Raw genomic sequence first — 19,196 nt, forward strand, 5'->3', positions numbered from 1 at the left:
ATGGCTACTTCCAGCAGGATAACGCACCATGTCACAAAGCTCAGATCATCACAAACTGGTGTCTTGAACATGACAATGAGTTCACTGCACTCCAATGGCCTCCACAGTCACCAGATCTCAATCCAACAGAGCACCTTTGGGATGTGGTGGAACAGGAGATTCATGTCATGGATGTGCAGCCAACAAATCTGCAGCAACTGTGTGATGCTATCATGTCAATATGGACCAAAGTCTCTGAGGAATGTTTCCAGCACCTTGTTGAATCTATGCCATGAAGAATTAAGGCAGTTCTGAAGACAAAAGAGGGTCCAACCCAGTACTAGCAAAGTGTTCCTAATAAAGTGGCCCGTGAGCGTAGTCTTGCCTCATCATTATGTTTGTCATTTTCTGTGGAGGCACGTGAGAAAATCAAAGTTTTCTTCACAAATCCAAGGTAACATGGCATCAACTGATGAACATAAAATGAAAAAGAGAATCATCATGTTTTGATCACATTGGCTTTATTCAGTGAAACCACCAGCACAGAGCTCACTAGCGCTAAAAACATGACAAATACAGAGGGATTCATCCAATCAAATGAGCCAGATTAACCTCATTGTATCTCACGATAAACAATATTTATCAATAACTGTCAATATGCAGCTGCAGCTCAGTTTGTTTTTTTCATCTGCTGGAGTCTCACTGGTTCTTCAGTTGGTAGTTTGTCTTAGTTTCAGTAAAAATTATGTCATAATTAGAGGACAGCAAATGTTTGATTCACAAACACAGGTGAGGTCTATTTGGTGGATTTTTTTTGCTTTGTTATATTTTTATTTTTCAGATTTTTATCTTTATTTTTTTTTAGATTTCTATCTATATTTTTCAGATTTTTCTGCATTTTTCTTTTTATATTTTAAATAATTTTTAATATTTTCTTCTTAATCTCACTGGTTTTATAAACCCAGGATGTTTGTACATTTTTTCACGTTATTATACATTTATTGCCTCTTAAATCTCACCTGTGTTGTTGAGTTCACACCGATTTGCTCCTGTGTTCACCTCGTAATCCTTCCTCTCCATTGCACTTATAAAATATTTATATTTAAGTACTACATCTATAAATTCTTATACCATTTTGTTATTAGCTAAACTACTTCTGACATATCCATTAAATAAATAAAACAAACAGGTTTGTTTATTGCTGGCCTGCTTCAATCCTTATGAAGAAATATTTGAAGTTTTCTGATGAGAAAACTTGATTATGCAGTTTTTGTGTCAGCATTGGCTCATTCTGCCGTGGCGGCCACGCGCTCCTGTCAATCACACACACATTCACACTTTATTTTCACAGTCGCACATCACACACACTGCTTAGTTACATCTTTGTACACAAACTGCCAGTGGATTCACAGTGACGTTTGTTCAACCCGCTCAAACTGCAGACAGCCACTGCTCCCGTTATCGCATCATTCATCTTCCCTCTCCATCCATCACCTCTCTACCTCTACCTGCTCTACACTACAATTTATCCTTTAGCCACCTCTTTCTTCTCTGTTTCCATCAGTGTAAAACCTCCTGAGGCCACTTTGGATCATGCAAACTTTTTCTTTTCTTGCACGACTTGCAGCAGCGTTTATGTCTGTGGTTTAATTTTTCTTTTGAAATCTTTATAATAACGGACAGATGTCAAGCTCAAATGTTCACCATGAAATCATTTCCAGAAGCACTGATCACCAAAGTCCCATCTGAATAGTGTAAATCTGTAGGAAAGAAAGGCTTATTTTGCCCATTTAAATTCTCCATCATCATTAACAAGGCTTTTAGATTTTAAATAATGTTAAGAGGAACAATACACACATAATTATTCACAGACTGAAATAAATTTAAAGGTCCAGTGTGTAGTGTGTAGGATTTAGGGGGATATATTGGCAGAAATTGAATCTAATGTAATATGTGTTCTTTAGTGTATGGCCGACTGAAAATAAGAATCATGTTTCTATAACTTAGCACACATTAGCAGGTGCTGGGCTTGTGGCTGTCTGTGACACACACTGATTTTATTCAGTTTACATCACCAGGTCTGTTTGTTTTGGAGAGGAAAGAGACATCTGAAGGAATTTTAACCAGAAAAGGTTTCAGCTGGCTACAATCTGCAGTTCTCACCACTAGATGGCACTAAATCCCCCTGAATCTTACACACTGCTTCTTTAAATTTCAGTTTTAAGTAGGTAACAGACTAAAGAGCAGACATGATCCAGATGCTCTCCAGAGGTTAAACTTCATCTCTTCTAGAGTCTCCACTGCTTCCTGGCTCTCTATGCTGTGATGGGTTGTGAAGGAGCCACGCTGCTCTCTCTGCTTCGGTTCTTCACGGCTTGCTGCTGCTCATCGTGGGCCGGGGTGTTGCGGTGCTGCTGCCGGCGTGGTGCGTGGCGGGGCGGCAGGGTTAGGGTGCAGCAGGACACTCCCACTGTAGGCTCGGGTAGATCCTCTGCCATCGACCAGTTGTCTGTGGACGGGTCGTACTTCTGGACGGCTGCCTTGTAGCGCTTCTCCGCCTCGTTCCAGCCTCCCAGCAGGTACAGCTTGTCGGCCAGTGGGGACAGGCCAGCGGTGCTCACACCCAGGAGGAGAGGGGCAACACGGCTCCATGTACTGCTCTCTGGGGAGAAGACCTCAACAGAGAGCACATCTACCCGCTCGCCGCTGGGCCCCAGCTGGCTTCCTCCCACTACATACACCTTTCCTCCAAGGGTGGCGGAGCAGTGCCAGCCACGGGGTGTCTCCATGGGGGCCTTCTCACTCCAGGTGTCAGTATCCACGTTGTAGCAGGCCACAGAGCGGGAGTAGGCGCAGTTGATGTACCCACCGGTCACTAGGATGTCTCCTGAGGGCAGGGTGGCACTGGAGTGGCAGCAGCGGGGCACCTCCATTGGTGCACGCATCTGCCAGGTGTTGGAGGAGGGCAGGTAGCTTTCAGTGGTGGCCAGCAGGCCCTCCACATTGCGGCCGCCGATGGCAAACAGGCGGCCACCGCTGGCTGCCAGAGAGAAGTGGGTGCGGCGCTGACGCATGCTAGCCAGGTGGAGCCAGGTGTTGAAGCGAGGGTCATATCTGGTGGAGGAAAAAGGCAGAGAGTCATGTTTAGAGGGGTTTGTGCACCTACCAAACTGTGAAATCTGACAACTTGATCTTACTGAAAAACTAGAATTGCCACTTCGCAGTTGAATGCCTCAACGAACCAGTCAAGTTTCTCTTACAGTTTAGATCCATGTCAGTGAAAACATGGATGCTTCACACACATCTATTACGGTTATGGTCAAAGACATGTTTTTAGGGGTCACAGTTTGTTCCAAATGTTTGTGCCAAATTTTTAAAAAATTCCCTCAAAGCATTCAAGATATCACTTCAAGATATCACATTCACAGGAATGAGACAGACCAGGTCACAGTGACGTTGACCTTTGACCTATGACCACCAAAATGTAATCAGTTCATCTTTGAGGCCAGGTGGATGCTTGTGCCAAATTAGAAGAAATTCCCTTGAGCTGTTCTTCAGACACTGGGATGGACGGATGGACAACCTGAAAAAACAATGCCTCTGGCCACGGCTATCACTGGTGCGGAGGCATAAATATCTAGTAAACCTTGAAAAATGCAAGTTAATATAACTGTTAGTCTTACATTATGTTTATGTGATATCTAATTGTTAAGTTTACTTAAAATTTAGTTGTATTTCCTTGATTTTGTGAAGTTGTAACTTTAAAAAAAAAGAAAGAAAATAAATTACTCATTATTTCTAAGTTTTAGCTATTTAAACTAAGTTAGTCCAATGTAAATCAACAGTTTTATGTATTTTGTGTCATGACAGAGGATTTTGCATGTGGTGTATTTGGGAATTCTGTTTTGTGTTGTTAACATCTTTAAAAATGTTTAAATGTGATTTTTGTGGCTTTTTAAGCAAGATTAACTCAGATTTTACAAAGTGTGCCCCCAAAAGCATCACGTGAAGTATGTGGCAACTGTTCTTCAGGTGTGTCACCCTGCAAATTTGGGACTTTGTATAATGCAGGGAGGGAAAGTGACAATGGGGTTAATAGTGGCTTCCTAGAAGGTTAATACAGACATGAGTTTGTGTCTGTATTTGTGACCCTCCTACCTGCTGAGGGTGCTGACGGCATGCTTGGCCTGGTTGCGGGCATCGTTCTGGTCCTCTCCTCCGGCCACGTACAGGAAGCCGTCCATCACAGCCACACATTGGTTGAAGCTCTTCGCTGGCAGCTGGGTGAGGTGACGCCAGGTGGCTCCTCCTTCACGAGGGTCCCTCCATAGCACCTGGACACAGAGGTCAAAGGTCATTGAGGGATTTTCTTGTCTTTTTTTTAAGGTAGTAAATACATAGAGACAACAAAACCAAAGCACCAACCTCACGGCTCAGAGCTCTCTCAGTGAGTGATGGTCGACCACCAATGGTGAGCAGAGTCTGCTGACCAGCGCGGACCTGTGTGCGTCGGGACTGCAGGGTGTTCTGCTGGTAGGGCAGCAGGTGGTAGTTCATGGCGTCCACCAGCAGGCGGTGACAGTGAGGGTCCATCATCATGCGGGGCACCGGCTGGATCTGACTCACCAGCTCGCTGGCTGGGATCGTCTCAAAGCGGATGTGAGACAGGAGCTCTGCAGCGTGAGCCTGCCGAGAGGAGTCGAAGTCGAGCCACTTCATGGCCAGCTGAAGGGAAAGACATTAACAGTCAATTGATATAGTATATTTTCTAATTATCTTTATAGAGAAACTTTAAAAATCCAAGTTTGCTCTATATATAGACATGAAGCCAAGTGTGAACTCTCGATTAGGATTCCCCTGGTGTTTATTGTTCAGGAGGTTGTTACTGTGAGTCATATTATCTGCAAAGGCCTCTTCTTCTCCAAAATAAATGGACCAGGCTCATATTTTTTTCATAACTTAAGATCCAGACATTCAGGAGGTTTTTTAGTGGAAGCAAAATTCTTAGCAAAATAAACAGACCTTTTGATTTAAATTGATAAAAAACACTGCATGAAGCAGTTTCACGTTAAAAAATCTCTGTTTTTCCAATGCTGCTCGTCGTGGTGGGGCTGCTACTACAGTGGCCCATCTGGAGCCAATTTTTTTTTTTTTTAATTATTTAACAAACTAGTATTTATTGATGTATGTAGATATATATTTTACTTTTACTGTATATGTTTGTTGGGACTCTATAGATTAAAATTATAAGCTATAATCAAATGGATTTGATTTTATAATAAAATAGATGAAACCAGTTCTGGTAATATTTGAAATAAAGAGACAAATTAAGTAAAATTGACTAAATCAGATTAATAATTCTATTCAGTGCTGACAGACTAACATTTGGTCCAGTTTATAAATACAACTTTCCCTGCTTCTCTCAGCTGTCTGTCTATTTAGGTCTGTACTGAAGTTGTATATTAATAAACAAGCTCTTCTTGCATACAGTGAGTTATATTCGGTGGTTTCTGCTCACAGTCGACCTGCAGGTGACTGGCTTTGCTTCATGGATCTGTGTTATGCTCTGAGCAGCTGGTCTGGGATCTGTTTTTAGGTTTGGATGAAAATAGCAGGAAGGCAGAAGGTTGACGAGTTAATACTGGAGGTGGCAGCGGTCGCCTCCTAGAAGACCTGGCACTTCTCCTCAGTTTGGATATTTGAAGTCTACGTTCACTTGGCAGAATGTCCTATTGCAACCTAAATTTTTGGAAACTTTTGACCTTTAAAGAGAAGGTTTGACCTCTGACCTGGAAGGCAGTGACCTCTGAAGGCAACAACAGCGAGTCGTCCTGCAGGAAGGCGGAGATCTGCTCCAGGGTCAGCTGGGTGAACAGCGGTGTATCGGCAAACTGAACAAAGTTCTCCAGGACAAAGCGGCGGGCGGCATCACAGACTGGCATCAGGCCGTAGGCGGCGGCGATGTTCCAGATGTAGACACAGGTCTGCACGTTGAGCTCCGCCAAAAGGAAGTCCATGCACATCTTAAGGAGCTGAGGGATCTGCAGGGTGGCAGCAGCAGAGGCGGTGCAGCCGATGGTGTAGAGGGACATATGGACACGTCCCAGGTAGGCGAAAGTGATGACGTTAGCCAGGCCTGCAGACAGAGTGACAAACTTTTGGTTTAAAACTAGATGTTTGTCAGGAAATAGAAACACATAAATTAAAGTCTTGGAGGTTTGAATGTTTGGCTGCAGAAAATGTGTTTATAGTGACAGACCCACCAGATAAATACGTCTTATCTATAGAATAAAGTTGGGTTAACATAAACTGGGTGTGTAGATTTACCTAGAGGTGAGAGGGAGGGCAGCTCCAGACGCTTAATGCCCGGGTCTTTGGCCAGAATCTCTCTGAAGTACTGACTGATGGAGGAGATGACCAGCTTATGGACGTCGAAGGCTTTCGTCTTACAGGCCAACTCCAGATCAGTCAGAAACCTGAGGAGGAGAGAGGGGGAATGGATGGATGGATGGATGGATGACACGCATACGTGACAACAATAACTCATGATATAATACAATACATATTGTGTAATGTAATGAAGTAGATAATGCATTGTACCATAATTGTAAAGTGTAGGCTACTGTATTGTAATGTATGGTATTGAAATTGTATCATAGTTTTACCATTTGTAATTGTATGGTAATTGCATCATATTATAACTATATACGATACAATACAACAAGTATCAGAACCTACTTCTCCTGTCGCATCTTGCTGAGCTCCTCCAGCAGGGCGTTGCCGTGCATGGGTCGTGTCAGCTCGCTGCCCAGGCCGAGGCCTCTCTCTCCAGGCTTGATGACTGGTGGTGGCAGGGGCAGGTTCAGGCTGTTCAGCTGAGCGATGTCCAGCGCCGCCATCTGCTCAATCTTCTTCACCCCGCCCTCCACCACCACCACACCGTCACCAAGACTCTCCACCTTCATTTGGTTTGAGGCAGTCTCCATGGCGACCTGAGGGATGGTTTCCACACCGGGCTTCTTCTGACGGACGGCCTTCTTCTTGGGGGCCATCGTTTGACGTTTGTGTTTTGTTGGTTTTATGTTAAGTTTACTTTGGTAAATGGTTTCCCACAGTAAGGAAGGTGTACTGAGATGACTTTGTGACAGACAGGGACTTTGTTTCACTTTCTAAAAATCCAGCTGATCAACAAAATGTAATGAAAACTATTTCCTGACTCTGAGGTATGTGCTTTGGCTGGAGGTTGTGGTTAAAAATGGTTTAATGGTTAGACTGGTTTGGGATTTCGTTGGTGGTTTCGCTTAAACACAGCACACAGCACCTGGAAAAAAAGAAAAGACAAAGATTAAATTGCAATTTGCAAAGTGAAAACAAGTTGTTTAAAACCTTTGATTGATGTCTCTTTTAATCAGTCTTTAAGTTCACCAAAATAAAATAATGTGGCTGTCATGTATAGCTGGGATTCTGTGTGTGTGTGTGTGTGTGTGTGTGTGTGTGTGTGTGTGTGTGTGTGTGTGTGTGTGTGTGTGTGTGTGCGAATGCAATATATACTGGCCCATTAAAGGCCCAGTTAAGCACAATGGGTCTGTTTGGGAGAACAAGGTGCAGGGGTGTCATTGTCGGGGTAACGTGCGACTGATTACCCAGGGCCCTTGACACCTGGAATGAAATGTGTGATTTTGTTTGCATTTTTATTTTTTACATTATTAGCTTTATTTTATTTTATTTAGTAAATAGTGCCATAATTAAATTAAATAATTGGCTGAATAAATTGGTTTAAACACTGAACTTTATAAAAGGGAAATAGCGAGGAACTCGCTGAGGCTGCTCTCACCCCATAAAGATTCAAAATGGCGTAGTCCACCAGGACAAGGCATAGAGCAGGAGTTTTTCTCAAAAGGCCCTGACACACCAAGCTGACAGTTGGGCTGTTAGTGAGTGTCTGCCACCCTGTGCCCCATGTTGTGCCCTCCAGATTTTAGTGCTACGCCCCTGACATGGTGTACAAAAAACTGAGACCAACAAACAACAAAACCAGTTGTATTCTAAGTTATTGTGCTTTTCCAGCAGCTTTTTAAGGTACCAAACATGAGTGTTTCAGGGGGAATACTGCCACAAGAAGATGCTGGAGCCTATCCCAGCTGACATTGGATGAGAGGCAGGGTACACCCTTGACAGGTCGTCAGACTATCGCAGGGCTGACACATAGAGACAGACAACCTTTCATGCTCACAGTCACACCTACGGAGTCACCACTGTGGGAGGAAGCCGGTGTACCCAGAGAAAACCCATGCTGACATGGGGAGAACATGCAAACTCCACACAGAGGGGCTCCCTCCTGGCTGTGAGGCGACAGTGCTAACCACTGTACCACTGTGTCGCCCACAGAGACAACATGCTTCCATATGATAACTTTGACAATAAAAATAAATAAAAACATGATGTTCACAGAAATGGATCAGATATGTAAAGGCAAAATTCAATGGTCTGCAGCTTGATTTTCTTTCTGCACTAAAAGACCATGTTAAAACATAGTTATTCTAAACAAAACAATCCCATTCCACCTTTCTTAAAATGTTTTGTCATCCCTCCTTTGTCCACCACATGTTTTATACGAAAAGGTGTGTTCAGAGCAAGCTATGGATGTTTCTCAAAGTCAAAGATTTGTGTATTCCACATGAACAGTGAAAACACACCTGGCAAATGTTTCCAAATGTTTTTAAATGACGGTTTTATGGTCACTGGAGGACACAACAAATCCACTGACAGATGCACATTTCTCTTCTAATCTCTGAACATCACATGACATAACAACACACAGACCGACACCTTTTCTAAATCCAAATGTGGATCGCCTACAAACTGTGTCTCTATGGGCCAACAGCAGTGTGAATGACAGGTGCGGGTGTCCAGAGTAGAAGCTCAGGGTCAGGTTTTGAGGTTTACAGCGGCCATCCAGCATTTAATGCAACGGAGGAATGTTATTCATGATCGCATTGAGCCGCAGAGAGACTGTAACAGAGAGTGATGGCATCATATTTAAGCACTGATCTGCAGAGTAGAGAGAGGCTGAAATAATAGTGAGTGTGGAGTTTCCTGTCTATAACTAATGTGACATATGGAGCAACATTTTGTGTTGGAGTGCGTAGGTTGTGGTGGAAGGATGACAAGATGGGGATTTCACCAATTGGTTTACATGCATGTTTACAGAAGAAGTATGTTTTATTTGTTTACAGGGCTACCAAATCTTTGTTGTTCTCCTTTTTTTTCAAAAGAAATCAAACTCCAGGACCCCGGTACCTCACCTGGTAAAGCGTGTACCCTGGAAACTAAAGGCTCAGTCCTTAGCAGTGGCTCAGGTTTGGCTCTGATCTGCAGCCCTTATCTGTGTGCTGTCCCCTCTCTCTCTTTCCCAGCTTTCTTGTCAATCCTCAGCTGTTCTATCAAATAACAACTCACTTGCCAGCGGAAAATTTGGCACTGTAAGTTTCTGCAAACCACAGATATTTTCACGTATCAACAATGCTGTGGTTGACGTTGTAAGGTTTAGGTACAAAAAACAGTTGGGTCATGGTAAGAAAAGATTGTGTTTTGGCTTAAAATACACAGTTTTCATGGCACCAACATCTTTGTAAACAACAACCACTTTTCATGGCACTATCCCAGCTGGAAACACAGCTAATATCTCTGTAAATACAATCGTTTTTCATGGCAATATCCTGGCAGGAAATGCAGTGATGTCTCTGTAAAAACAACAGCTGAGCTCCCCGACCTCATTGTTTTCCTAATTTGCAGACATTTTCTGCTTCTGTTCTTTTTCTTTGAGTTAGCTGCTAACTGCTTCTAGCTGCTTTTTTAAATCTCCTGTGGTGGGGGCGTCGGTAGCGTAGTGGATAGTGCCGGTGCCCCATGTACAGAGGCGATGCCTCGCTGCAGCGGTCGCAGGTTTGACACCGGCATGCGACCATTTCTGCATGTCACCCCCCGCTCTCTCTCTCACCCCCTTCACTCTGTCCTGTACAATAAAGGCAAAAAAAAAAAGCCTGAAAAAATAATCTTAAAAAAAAAAAAAAATCTCCTATGGTGGATCTTATATAACACCTCGTTAAAATGTCACCCCCCATGCTGCCCATGATTTTACACTGATGCCATTTTGGTGCTGTTACCACAACTCTGTTACCCCATACTGGGATTGTACCTTTTATATGAAACGGCGAAATGGCATAATGACATGAAATTCCCACCTTGAAGAGGCAGTGTAAGAGGAGCTAGTGATAGGCTATCCTCTGAATATTATACAGCTCCTTTAACTTGAAATGGACATTTTCTGTTCATGTTCATGTGCTTGGAACGTTTCTAGAGATTAATATTCTTAAACCAATTTATGATACCTTTTACAGAATATCAAAGAGCATTGTCAATTAATTGATTTTCTCTACCATAGCAGTATGGCTCAATCTCAAAATTCCTTCTCTGACATATTTCACATCACTGTCTGTGACCTCTTCAATAACCTCATCTGGTGGCCATTTTAAATTACACTGGCAATGCTTCTACCACTGCTTCTGACCACAAATATGCACATGACTCTCTCTGTCCCTCTTCGCCCCTCCTTCAGCCCATTTGCTCTGTGTCTGAACTTGGCACTTTTTAAATAGCACCTATTGGCTCGCCGGCCAACAGCCTCCACACATGGACAGACCGGGGGACAGACACGGGATCGCACAGGATGGAGCAGCAGCTGTTGTTGGTGTCATATGAAGAGGAGGGGCTCACTGTTACAGACCATACATGCTACTTGTAGATGTTGCAATCACCCTTTAAACAGTTGAAACAGCAATGTCCAGCAGACTGGACACTGTATTACCTCATTACACCACAAATTAACAACACGAAGAGTTACTTGCTGTTAGAAAGCAGCCAAGAGTTTCTGTGAATGTGGCTCTTTCAGTCTAATGATTACAGAGGCACAGAGCCATTAAAGCATGGAGCGTGATACACCCAGTGTCAGGGCTAACTGGAGACACGAGGGGCAGGATGATGACAAAAACACATTTGACTGATGCAAAAACAACAAGGTGGAAAATAAAAGCATTTTCTGACTTTTTTAAGAATGAGCAGTGTAATCTTAACTACGACAGCAGGTCCATAGACTTTGATAAAACATTTAAAAAGCGATCTTTCTCACAACAGGAACAATCTCTTTCCAAATATTTTGTGCTTTTTTTTTACAAAAATCGTTTGTATTGTCTGACTTCCTTTAACCAATATTTATTGAAATACAGAGAACCATCTATTTGGAACACCCTGCTTCCATCTCTACAATCAACATTGACATTATCGTTATTCAAAACACATCTGAAAAGGATTCTAATTTGCAAAGACTCATGACATTTCAGTGATTCTTTTGTGCTTGTAAATACAAATTTCTCTGTAATTTGTTCATTTTGGATAACTGCTTAGTCTAGAACTTTTGTTCAGTTACGCAATGTTTGTTATTATTTTTTTCTATTTATGTATGATTATTGTTATTTACTAGGGGAGGTATCCTCTGTCTTTTCTATACACACGAATGGGTAAATAACTAAACTAAACTCACTCAAGTAAAAGTACAAAAAAATACTCCACATGTAAAAGTCCTACTTCAGTAAAAGTACAGAAGTATTATTAGCAAAATGTGCTTAAAGTAACCAAAGTAAAGTACTCATTCTGCAGAAAAATCTCTCCTTTGACTGATATATTCTTATGACATTATTAAATTGTTATTACTGATGCATCAATGTGTAAGCAGCATTTGATGGTTGTAGCTGTTCGAGGTGGAGCAAGTTCAAAAAAACATGTTGAAACATGCAACATGGTCTCACAGAAATATATGAAAACACCACAACCTCTTAACACTGCATTATGTGGCAGTGGCACATATGGTGTTGAAATTTCATGCTGGCACCATGGAAACAATGCCATGCAAAGTCAATTAGGATTCTTTTGTCGAGGTGGACACACAAAGTCCTTGGTTCAACAGCATTACGCAATGGACGGTGGTTAATATTACAACCCTATATGTTAAAGACTGTAAGATGTGAAAGGTCCACAGAGAGAAGGTTGCGGTGGTGGATGGGTCAAACAAACACAGGACTTGCCCCCAAGAGCCTGCTGTTGGTGTCCAGTGTTAAACTAAAAGTCAGTGGTGACTTCTTTTAACTTAATTTACTCACGTTCTTTAAATAGTTACGTCACATTATGTTACATATATACATGACTTTATGATGTACTTATGTCCCTAATGTAACTAACATAGTTTTTTTAATCAGAAACACTTTTTCTACACCTAACAAAGTAGTTTTGGTGCCTGAACCCAACTGTACCACCACCACCAAATTTCAACACAGTACATGCCACCACCACATAATGCAGTGTTCAGAGGTCTCAAACATTTCAAGAATTTCTGTGAGATCACAGTGAAATATGACCAAAAACTCCAACAAGGTCTTAACCCACTGGTTTAATTTGTTACAACGTGCTGTGTTTATGTGTTGTTGTTTTTTAACCCTAACCATGGTTGTTAGAAATGTTGTGGAGTGGCACTATAAAATAATATAAAATTGAAATACTCTAAAGTACAAGTGCCTAAAAAGTGTACTCAGGTAAATGTAACTTTCTACCACTGCAGATAATGTCCGTAAAATCAAACTCTTGGTGACGTCTCAGAAAAACAAACCACTTGTTCAGTGATTCTGAGGCATGAAAATAAACTCTGCACAGATCAGCCCTCAGAAATATCTGGGGCCAAGGTTAGTGCAGGGAGCAGCTGCTCTGTCATCCACCATACTAAGAACCAGCCCTCACCACCACCCCTCAACCCCCATCACCACCACCACCACCACCATCATCATCATCACTGACAAATATACTGTATCTAACAACAGCATCTCCTTTCAAAACAACAGCACTGCGGCTGTATTGGCAACCAAAGGAAAACACATTAAAACATGCTCTTAAAGAATGTGTAGACCATTTTAACTGATCATTTTTAAATGATTTTGATTGACTGAAGAGCTATTTAATATGGCACTAATTATAGATCAAAACTATTAATCTAAATTAAATGCTAGGGTAGGATAACCTCATGTCAAAATTTTAAAAAGCCAAAACACTCAGAGGCCCTAAGATTAAAGCACATTATGTGTAATAAGTTACTCTGAAAGATATTTATTAGCGATATTAATGTTAACATCCAGCTGGACAGAAATAGAGCCTAGTTTGAGTGACTGGGGTCAATCACAGCACGTGCACTTGAGAAACATGGGTTTCAGTATGTACCTCTGAGTCACTTATAGACATTTATTTACATCTTGAACCTACTCTGGTTACAACTTAGTTAACTCCACTTTTGTTTTTAACATTACATGTATGTTTGAGGTCATGTGACATGTGAAACTGTCTCCTCAGAAATCTAATGACTGATAATGGAGAGAAATATCACGTCCCTCAATGTTTGTTCACAGCACGATGGAGAAGAACAGCATAACTGCATTTGTGGTTGCCAGGTGCTGATGTGGTATGGGTCTTAATTTAAGGAAAAATAAACTGTGTAAGTGTGTAAGAAAAGGAGGAGGGTGGTAATCTAAGCACCTCGGGGTCTGCGTGTTATTTTTAGACATTGACCTCAATGTGTTGGAGCTTTGCAAAGAAGCAGAGACATGGAGTGAAGAGTTGTGATGCTTTTATCAGAGCTGTGTTTGTTTTTCAGAGGACACAACTGTGTGCTTCCAAAATAAATAACATAACTGATGGTTTTCACACTGGAGAGCTGCCGGGTAGAACCACATTCATATGATCCTGAGACTCTTTATTGTTCTGCTTTGATGTTTATTACTTCGATTAAAGAATCATCGTCAATTACCAGCATGCTGTAACCAGAACTAACACGTTCTTCCAGTTACTATTTAATCCAGTTATTAATTCATTTGTCAGCAAATTTTAGCTTATCGACAGCACTTTGGGTACACGTGTGTTTTTGAAATTTGGGCAGAGCTCAGCTAAGCAAGTCTTTTTTTTCCATCAGGGATGGTGAGGGCATGACCTGCTCAACTCTTCCATACTTTGCTTCTGATTGGCTTACCCTGACCCAACCAATTTCACCTATTCTGCCTAAACTTAACCAACTTAAACAACCAATTCTCATTTCTAGGTCGTTAAATACCAACGCTTTGTCATGCCCCTCAACCTCTCACAGCGACATACAAAAAGAAACAGAAAAACACTGTAACATGTGGTTAATGTTGTTAAACAATCATGGTTAGCTTTAGGCAACAAAACTACGTGGTTAGGTTTAGAAAAAAAGATGATGTTATGAGTTTAAATAAGCACATTTGTTACGTAAATGCTGGTAAATCTGTCATGTCATCAACGTCAGCGCACGACAATGTAAAACAATGTTACGTTAAAACAACGCTGACTTTTGGTTTCACACAGGACACAAACTTTAGTCTCCTGGATAAAAGTCCAGTTTTGTTTGACCCATTGAGACATTCTCGCTCTTTGTACTTCATCAGTTATTCTCAGCGAGCAGTAGATCTCATAAAGATGAAAAAGGGTGCCTTTGGTGTCAATATCCCATGCTGAAAGGCAAGACAAAGTGGCGATATCTCACGCCCTGGGAATTGGAACAGCCTGAACCCAACCAATGAAGGCACAACAAAGGCAAGTACTTGCCAATCAGAGGCAGAGTAGGGCGGGTCATGCCTTTGCAATCCTAGCAAAAAAATTTGCACCAGGCAGACAGGTGTTCACATCCTGTGTGAAAAACAAGTGTCACCACTGAATTATCACGACTTTTCCCCAACCCTAACCAAGTAGTTTTGTTGCCTAAACCTAACTGCTGACTCCTTCTGCGTCAAGATACATCATAGAGGTGCCCAGTAGTTCACCTGGTAGAGTGGGCGCCCCGTGTGCAAAGGCTATGTCCTTGCTGCAGTAGCTGCGGGCTCGATTACAACTTTGGTCCTATGCTGCATGTCATCCCCTCTCTCTTATCCATTCCACACTAGACTTTCCTATCTAATTAAGGCAAAAAAAGCCAAAAAAATATGCTAAGATACAAAGTAAAAGGCAGCTCCTGGCATCATTATAGTGACGCTGGGGGCTTCTTCCCAAGTGTCAGAATATGACAAGCAGGGATGAGATCACGTTGCACTATTTGGTGCTGAGCAGGTAGTGCGTAGTGAATTTCTAGAGCTTTTACTCTAAGAATAGCTGCATGCTACGGTGAAATACGATTCTATTAGAGTGATGAGAGTGAACCAAAACAGTAAAGTTGCTGTTAAATCAAAACAATGAGCTAAAAGATGGTAAAATATGTCATAGAGTAGAGGGGAACTGCAGAGTTGGGTGACAATTTCCTGTGGGTTTGTAAACTATAGTTGATTATAGCTGCTTTAATAGCACTATGGGACAATATGTCCTTTAAAATGACAACTGAATTGACACCACTGACTATTCTAATACAACCAGAACATTATGAGCTTAACCAAAGTGATATTAACTGCAGGGCTGTGGTTTTGTATATGAAGTGTCTCTGTTAATTGTTCCACCACCTGTACCTGCATACACACACACACACACACACACACACACACACACACACATACATACACAAACACCACACTGCAGGTCTCTCCACCTCTTCTATCTCTCCGTGGCTGCAGCTGAATTCCTTGTCTATCTCATGAGTGTATTTATAGGTGCTGACACACACAACATGTACTTTGTGTGTGTGTGTGCTTTGTGTGTGTTTCACAGCTAAGGGCTGCAAAGAGAAGGACAGACACCCTCCTGCAGTGTAGCAGTATCCCAACAGCAACTGGCACCTTCTTCACATTGTTTCCACTCAGCAGTTAAATATAAGTATTAGTATAAATTACAGATTAATGCTATGATGTCATTAGACGTATCGTTTGATATGTGGTTTCCAGTGCTAGGCCTAGCACATTTGGCATTCTTGGCAAGTTTCCCCTGGTGGTGACAACCCCCCCCCAAAACTCAACACAAACTACCTACATAACAAACAAAAATAATAATAAATAACAAACAATAAGAGAATACGGTATCTTCTTCTTGTTTTTGTACTGTGCCCCAGGTGGCTGCTGTCTTTTCATTTGTTCTTATTCCTTTCTCTTATGGCCCTGACACACCAAGCCAGAAGTTGTCCGTCGGTCAGTATCACGCTGTCAGTAAGAATCTGTCGCCTTAGTTTTGTGTTTAGTGTTTGTTTAGAGTCCTGCACCATTGGCACCAATTGGCCCTTGTTGGCCTTTGTCAGCTGTTTTCAGCATGTTGAATCATGTCTGAGTAAAGTCAAGAGAGAGTGAAATCATAACAAACTTGTTATATTAGGCAAGATTTTTTTTTTTATCCATTGAGCTCTCAAATGTTAGTGATTGTTTGAGTTATTGTTTACCAGCACATGGTAATCTTGTGTATATTGTGTTGTCAATGTGCTAACTGACTAACTAGTGTCTTGAATCCGTCCTGTTGGTCTCCCGGTTTTACTTTTAGAATGAGAAATACAGACGATCACGGCCTGCTGGTATGGAGAGTTATTTCATCTCACACAGGTGCAGAATGAATGTGCAAGCTGGCTGTCGGCTGTAGTCTTTGCGGTGTGTTCAGGGGCAACTTTTTGACTGAGACACAGGTAATGTGGTACAACTCAACAGTCTGCTTTCATCACCACTAGTTTTTGATGTTTGTTTGGTGTGTCAGGGCTTTTTTTTTTTTTTTTTTTTTTTTTTTAAATGTCTCCTCTTGGTGGCACCCAAGGTGGCTGTCCATGTTGCCAAAAGGAAGATCCACCACTAGTGGCTTCCAGAAGTCGAAGACATCTCATACAGTATATCTTACTTAAGTAAAAGGTTTAATAAAAAGTACCAATAACACTATGTGAAAATACTACGTGAGTATTATAATATCATATATTATCTGATAATTACTGAAGCAGTAACACACAAACAGTATTTTAATGTTAGAGCTGGTGGAGTTGGAGCTAAATGTTACTACTTTGTTGGATTTTAAATAGCCTATATTTAACGATCATATTGTGAGTGATCGCTTTTTTGTAAAATGTTAATCTGAAAAGTAACTTAAGCTGTTAGATAAATGTAGTGGAGGATAAAGTATAACATTTGCCTCTGAAATGTAGTGGAGTAGAAGTATAGAGTACAAGCACCTCAACATTGTACTTGAGTAAATGTATTTCACTGCTGAGTTCTGCCCAGTGCAGTGCATCTGAGTTTATTTTCGTGTCAACAGTTATCTTTAAATAAAAAAAAATTAGTAGAAAGAAAAGTGTAAGTGGAGATTTTTTAATGCAGACCTTTTGTTAATTTATGTACAAACTCCTCGAGTTGTGATGCAGTAAAATTAAATGTATTTTTACCTCTTTCTCCCTCCTGGTTCCTGCTCTTCTTCTCTTCTTTTTGCTCTCAGCTTCAAACTTTAAACTTAACTTCTTTCTTTTTTCTTTGTTGTCCTTCTCTAACAGGTACCTCTTTGCTTTGTCCGTCTGTCCGTCCTCTGTAAGTGCTGTGTGTGTGTGTGTGTTTGTGTGTGTGTGTCAGTATCAGATCAGTAATCAGGGTCCCAGCTGAAGCTGTGACGTATGATTTAACGCCCCTCTCCCTGAAACCTCTTAAAATCCAACCACGCCTCTCTGGGCTCACTTCAGATGCTCCTCTCTTGTTTCCCACCTCCATCTCCAAATACAGGCACTCCTCGTCGCCCTCCCCTCCAAAAATATCCCATAAGAGGCTGGCTCCCCTCTCACCCAACACCACCTCACTCCCCTCATGGCCTGTGGGTGTCAGGTTTTAGATTTGGTTGTGTGTCTGCTGTCTTTGTTTGATGTTAATCTCACTAATTCGTCATCCACACCATCAAAACACAAGAAACTTTTCACCGTATCTGCAACATGTTATCTAGTTTGACAGAGGGGAACACAGGTTACTACAGAGTTACTAAAGCTACTAACTAGCAGTATTCAGATCATTTACTTAAGTAAAAGTACGATTAAAACAACTTAAAAATATTCCAGTACAAGGAAAAGTCCTAGATTCCAAACAAACTGTACTAAAAGCATCAAAAGTGAAAGTAATCAATCTGTCAAATTTCAGCTTTGAGTGGGTTTTACAGTTATATTAGTCATTTAATATTATTGGATAATTTCTGCATTCAGTTTGACAGCTTTACATTCTGTTGGGTACTTTAATAGGCTATATGAAAATGCATCATATTTAATGAGGTAGTAATGTGTTTTCTACGTATGTAAAATACTTATATTCAATAGAGTAAGAAGTACAATTTTTCCCTCTGAAATGAAGTAGAGTATGAAATGGAAATACTCAAGTAACTTACATATATTTCAATATTGCACTTGAGTACACAACATTCGTAAATGTACCTAGTTACCATAGCAGTATTATATGTATGTAAATTATGCGTGTATTTGCATATGTTTTAGATCAAATGGTGGAATGTAACTACAAAAGTATATATACTCAAGTACTGTACTTAAGTTTTTGAATTTTGAAGTATTTCCATTTTGTGATACATTATACATTAAACTCCACTATATATTTTGTTAATTCTAGTAAGTAGTCACTTTGTTGTGAAATGTAGGACTTCTACTTGTAACTGAGTATTTTTAAACGGTGGTAGTACTTGTGCGAGTAATATATCAGAGTACTTCTTTCACCACTGATACTAATATCAAACAGTTTATTGTTAAAGTTCATGTTATGTTGTGTGTTAAGTGTAATGTTATGAGGAGAATTTTACGTGATTGTAGGATATTTTAAATCATTTTGATGGCTTATGTTTTCATGTAAAGAAAAAGGAATCCTGGGGAAAATCGGTGCGGTCTATATGCTGGTTTCTGTCTACTTAGTCCACCTTTAACTTGGGTGGGGGTGGGGGGTTGCCCTCATGTACTTGCACAGAAAAAGGCACAACAGCTAGGAACATGGACAACAAAGCTGGACAAATAAGGCAAATAATAGACAGGACTATTATGTATGCACGTATGTGGGGAAAAAATAGGTGTAGCCTAAAAGCACCAATGACCATCAATAAAATAAAAATAAAATGTCTACACAAATACTGAATGGATATACATGGACTGGATGATTATGCACAGTATGTGCATGTATAGACTACATGTC

At 41.0% G+C, this 19,196-nt stretch overlaps 1 protein-coding gene across 1 annotated transcript; it reads right to left on the reverse strand.

Moving 5' to 3' along the window:
• Positions 1-480: 480 nt before the first annotated feature.
• Positions 481-17,667, reverse strand: klhl43 (kelch-like family member 43). Its single transcript, XM_050034898.1, has 7 exons — positions 17,417-17,667; positions 6,718-7,300; positions 6,307-6,455; positions 5,769-6,115; positions 4,405-4,704; positions 4,138-4,313; positions 481-3,093 (listed from the first exon to the last, which is right to left on the reverse strand). Exons 2-7 carry the CDS (start codon positions 7,029-7,031, stop codon positions 2,295-2,297), a joined length of 2,085 nt encoding a protein of 694 aa, XP_049890855.1. The 5' UTR covers positions 7,032-7,300; positions 17,417-17,667; the 3' UTR covers positions 481-2,294.
• Between the last annotated feature and the right edge of the window lie 1,529 nt (positions 17,668-19,196).

Source organism: Epinephelus moara, chromosome 22 (assembly GCF_006386435.1).
Source record: "Epinephelus moara isolate mb chromosome 22, YSFRI_EMoa_1.0, whole genome shotgun sequence".
Lineage (NCBI taxonomy): Eukaryota > Metazoa > Chordata > Actinopteri > Perciformes > Serranidae > Epinephelus > Epinephelus moara.

Coding starts and splice junctions, on each gene's coding strand:
- klhl43 (XM_050034898.1), bottom strand. CDS start 7,031: ATGGCCCCCAAGAAGAAGGCCGTCCGTCAGAAGAAGCCCGGTGTGGAA. Junction 6,456..6,717: donor AGCAAGATGCGACAGGAGAA/GTAGGTTCTGAT, acceptor TCTCCTCCTCAG/GTTTCTGACTGATCTGGAGT. Junction 4,314..4,404: donor AGAGAGCTCTGAGCCGTGAG/GTTGGTGCTTTG, acceptor CTCTGTGTCCAG/GTGCTATGGAGGGACCCTCG.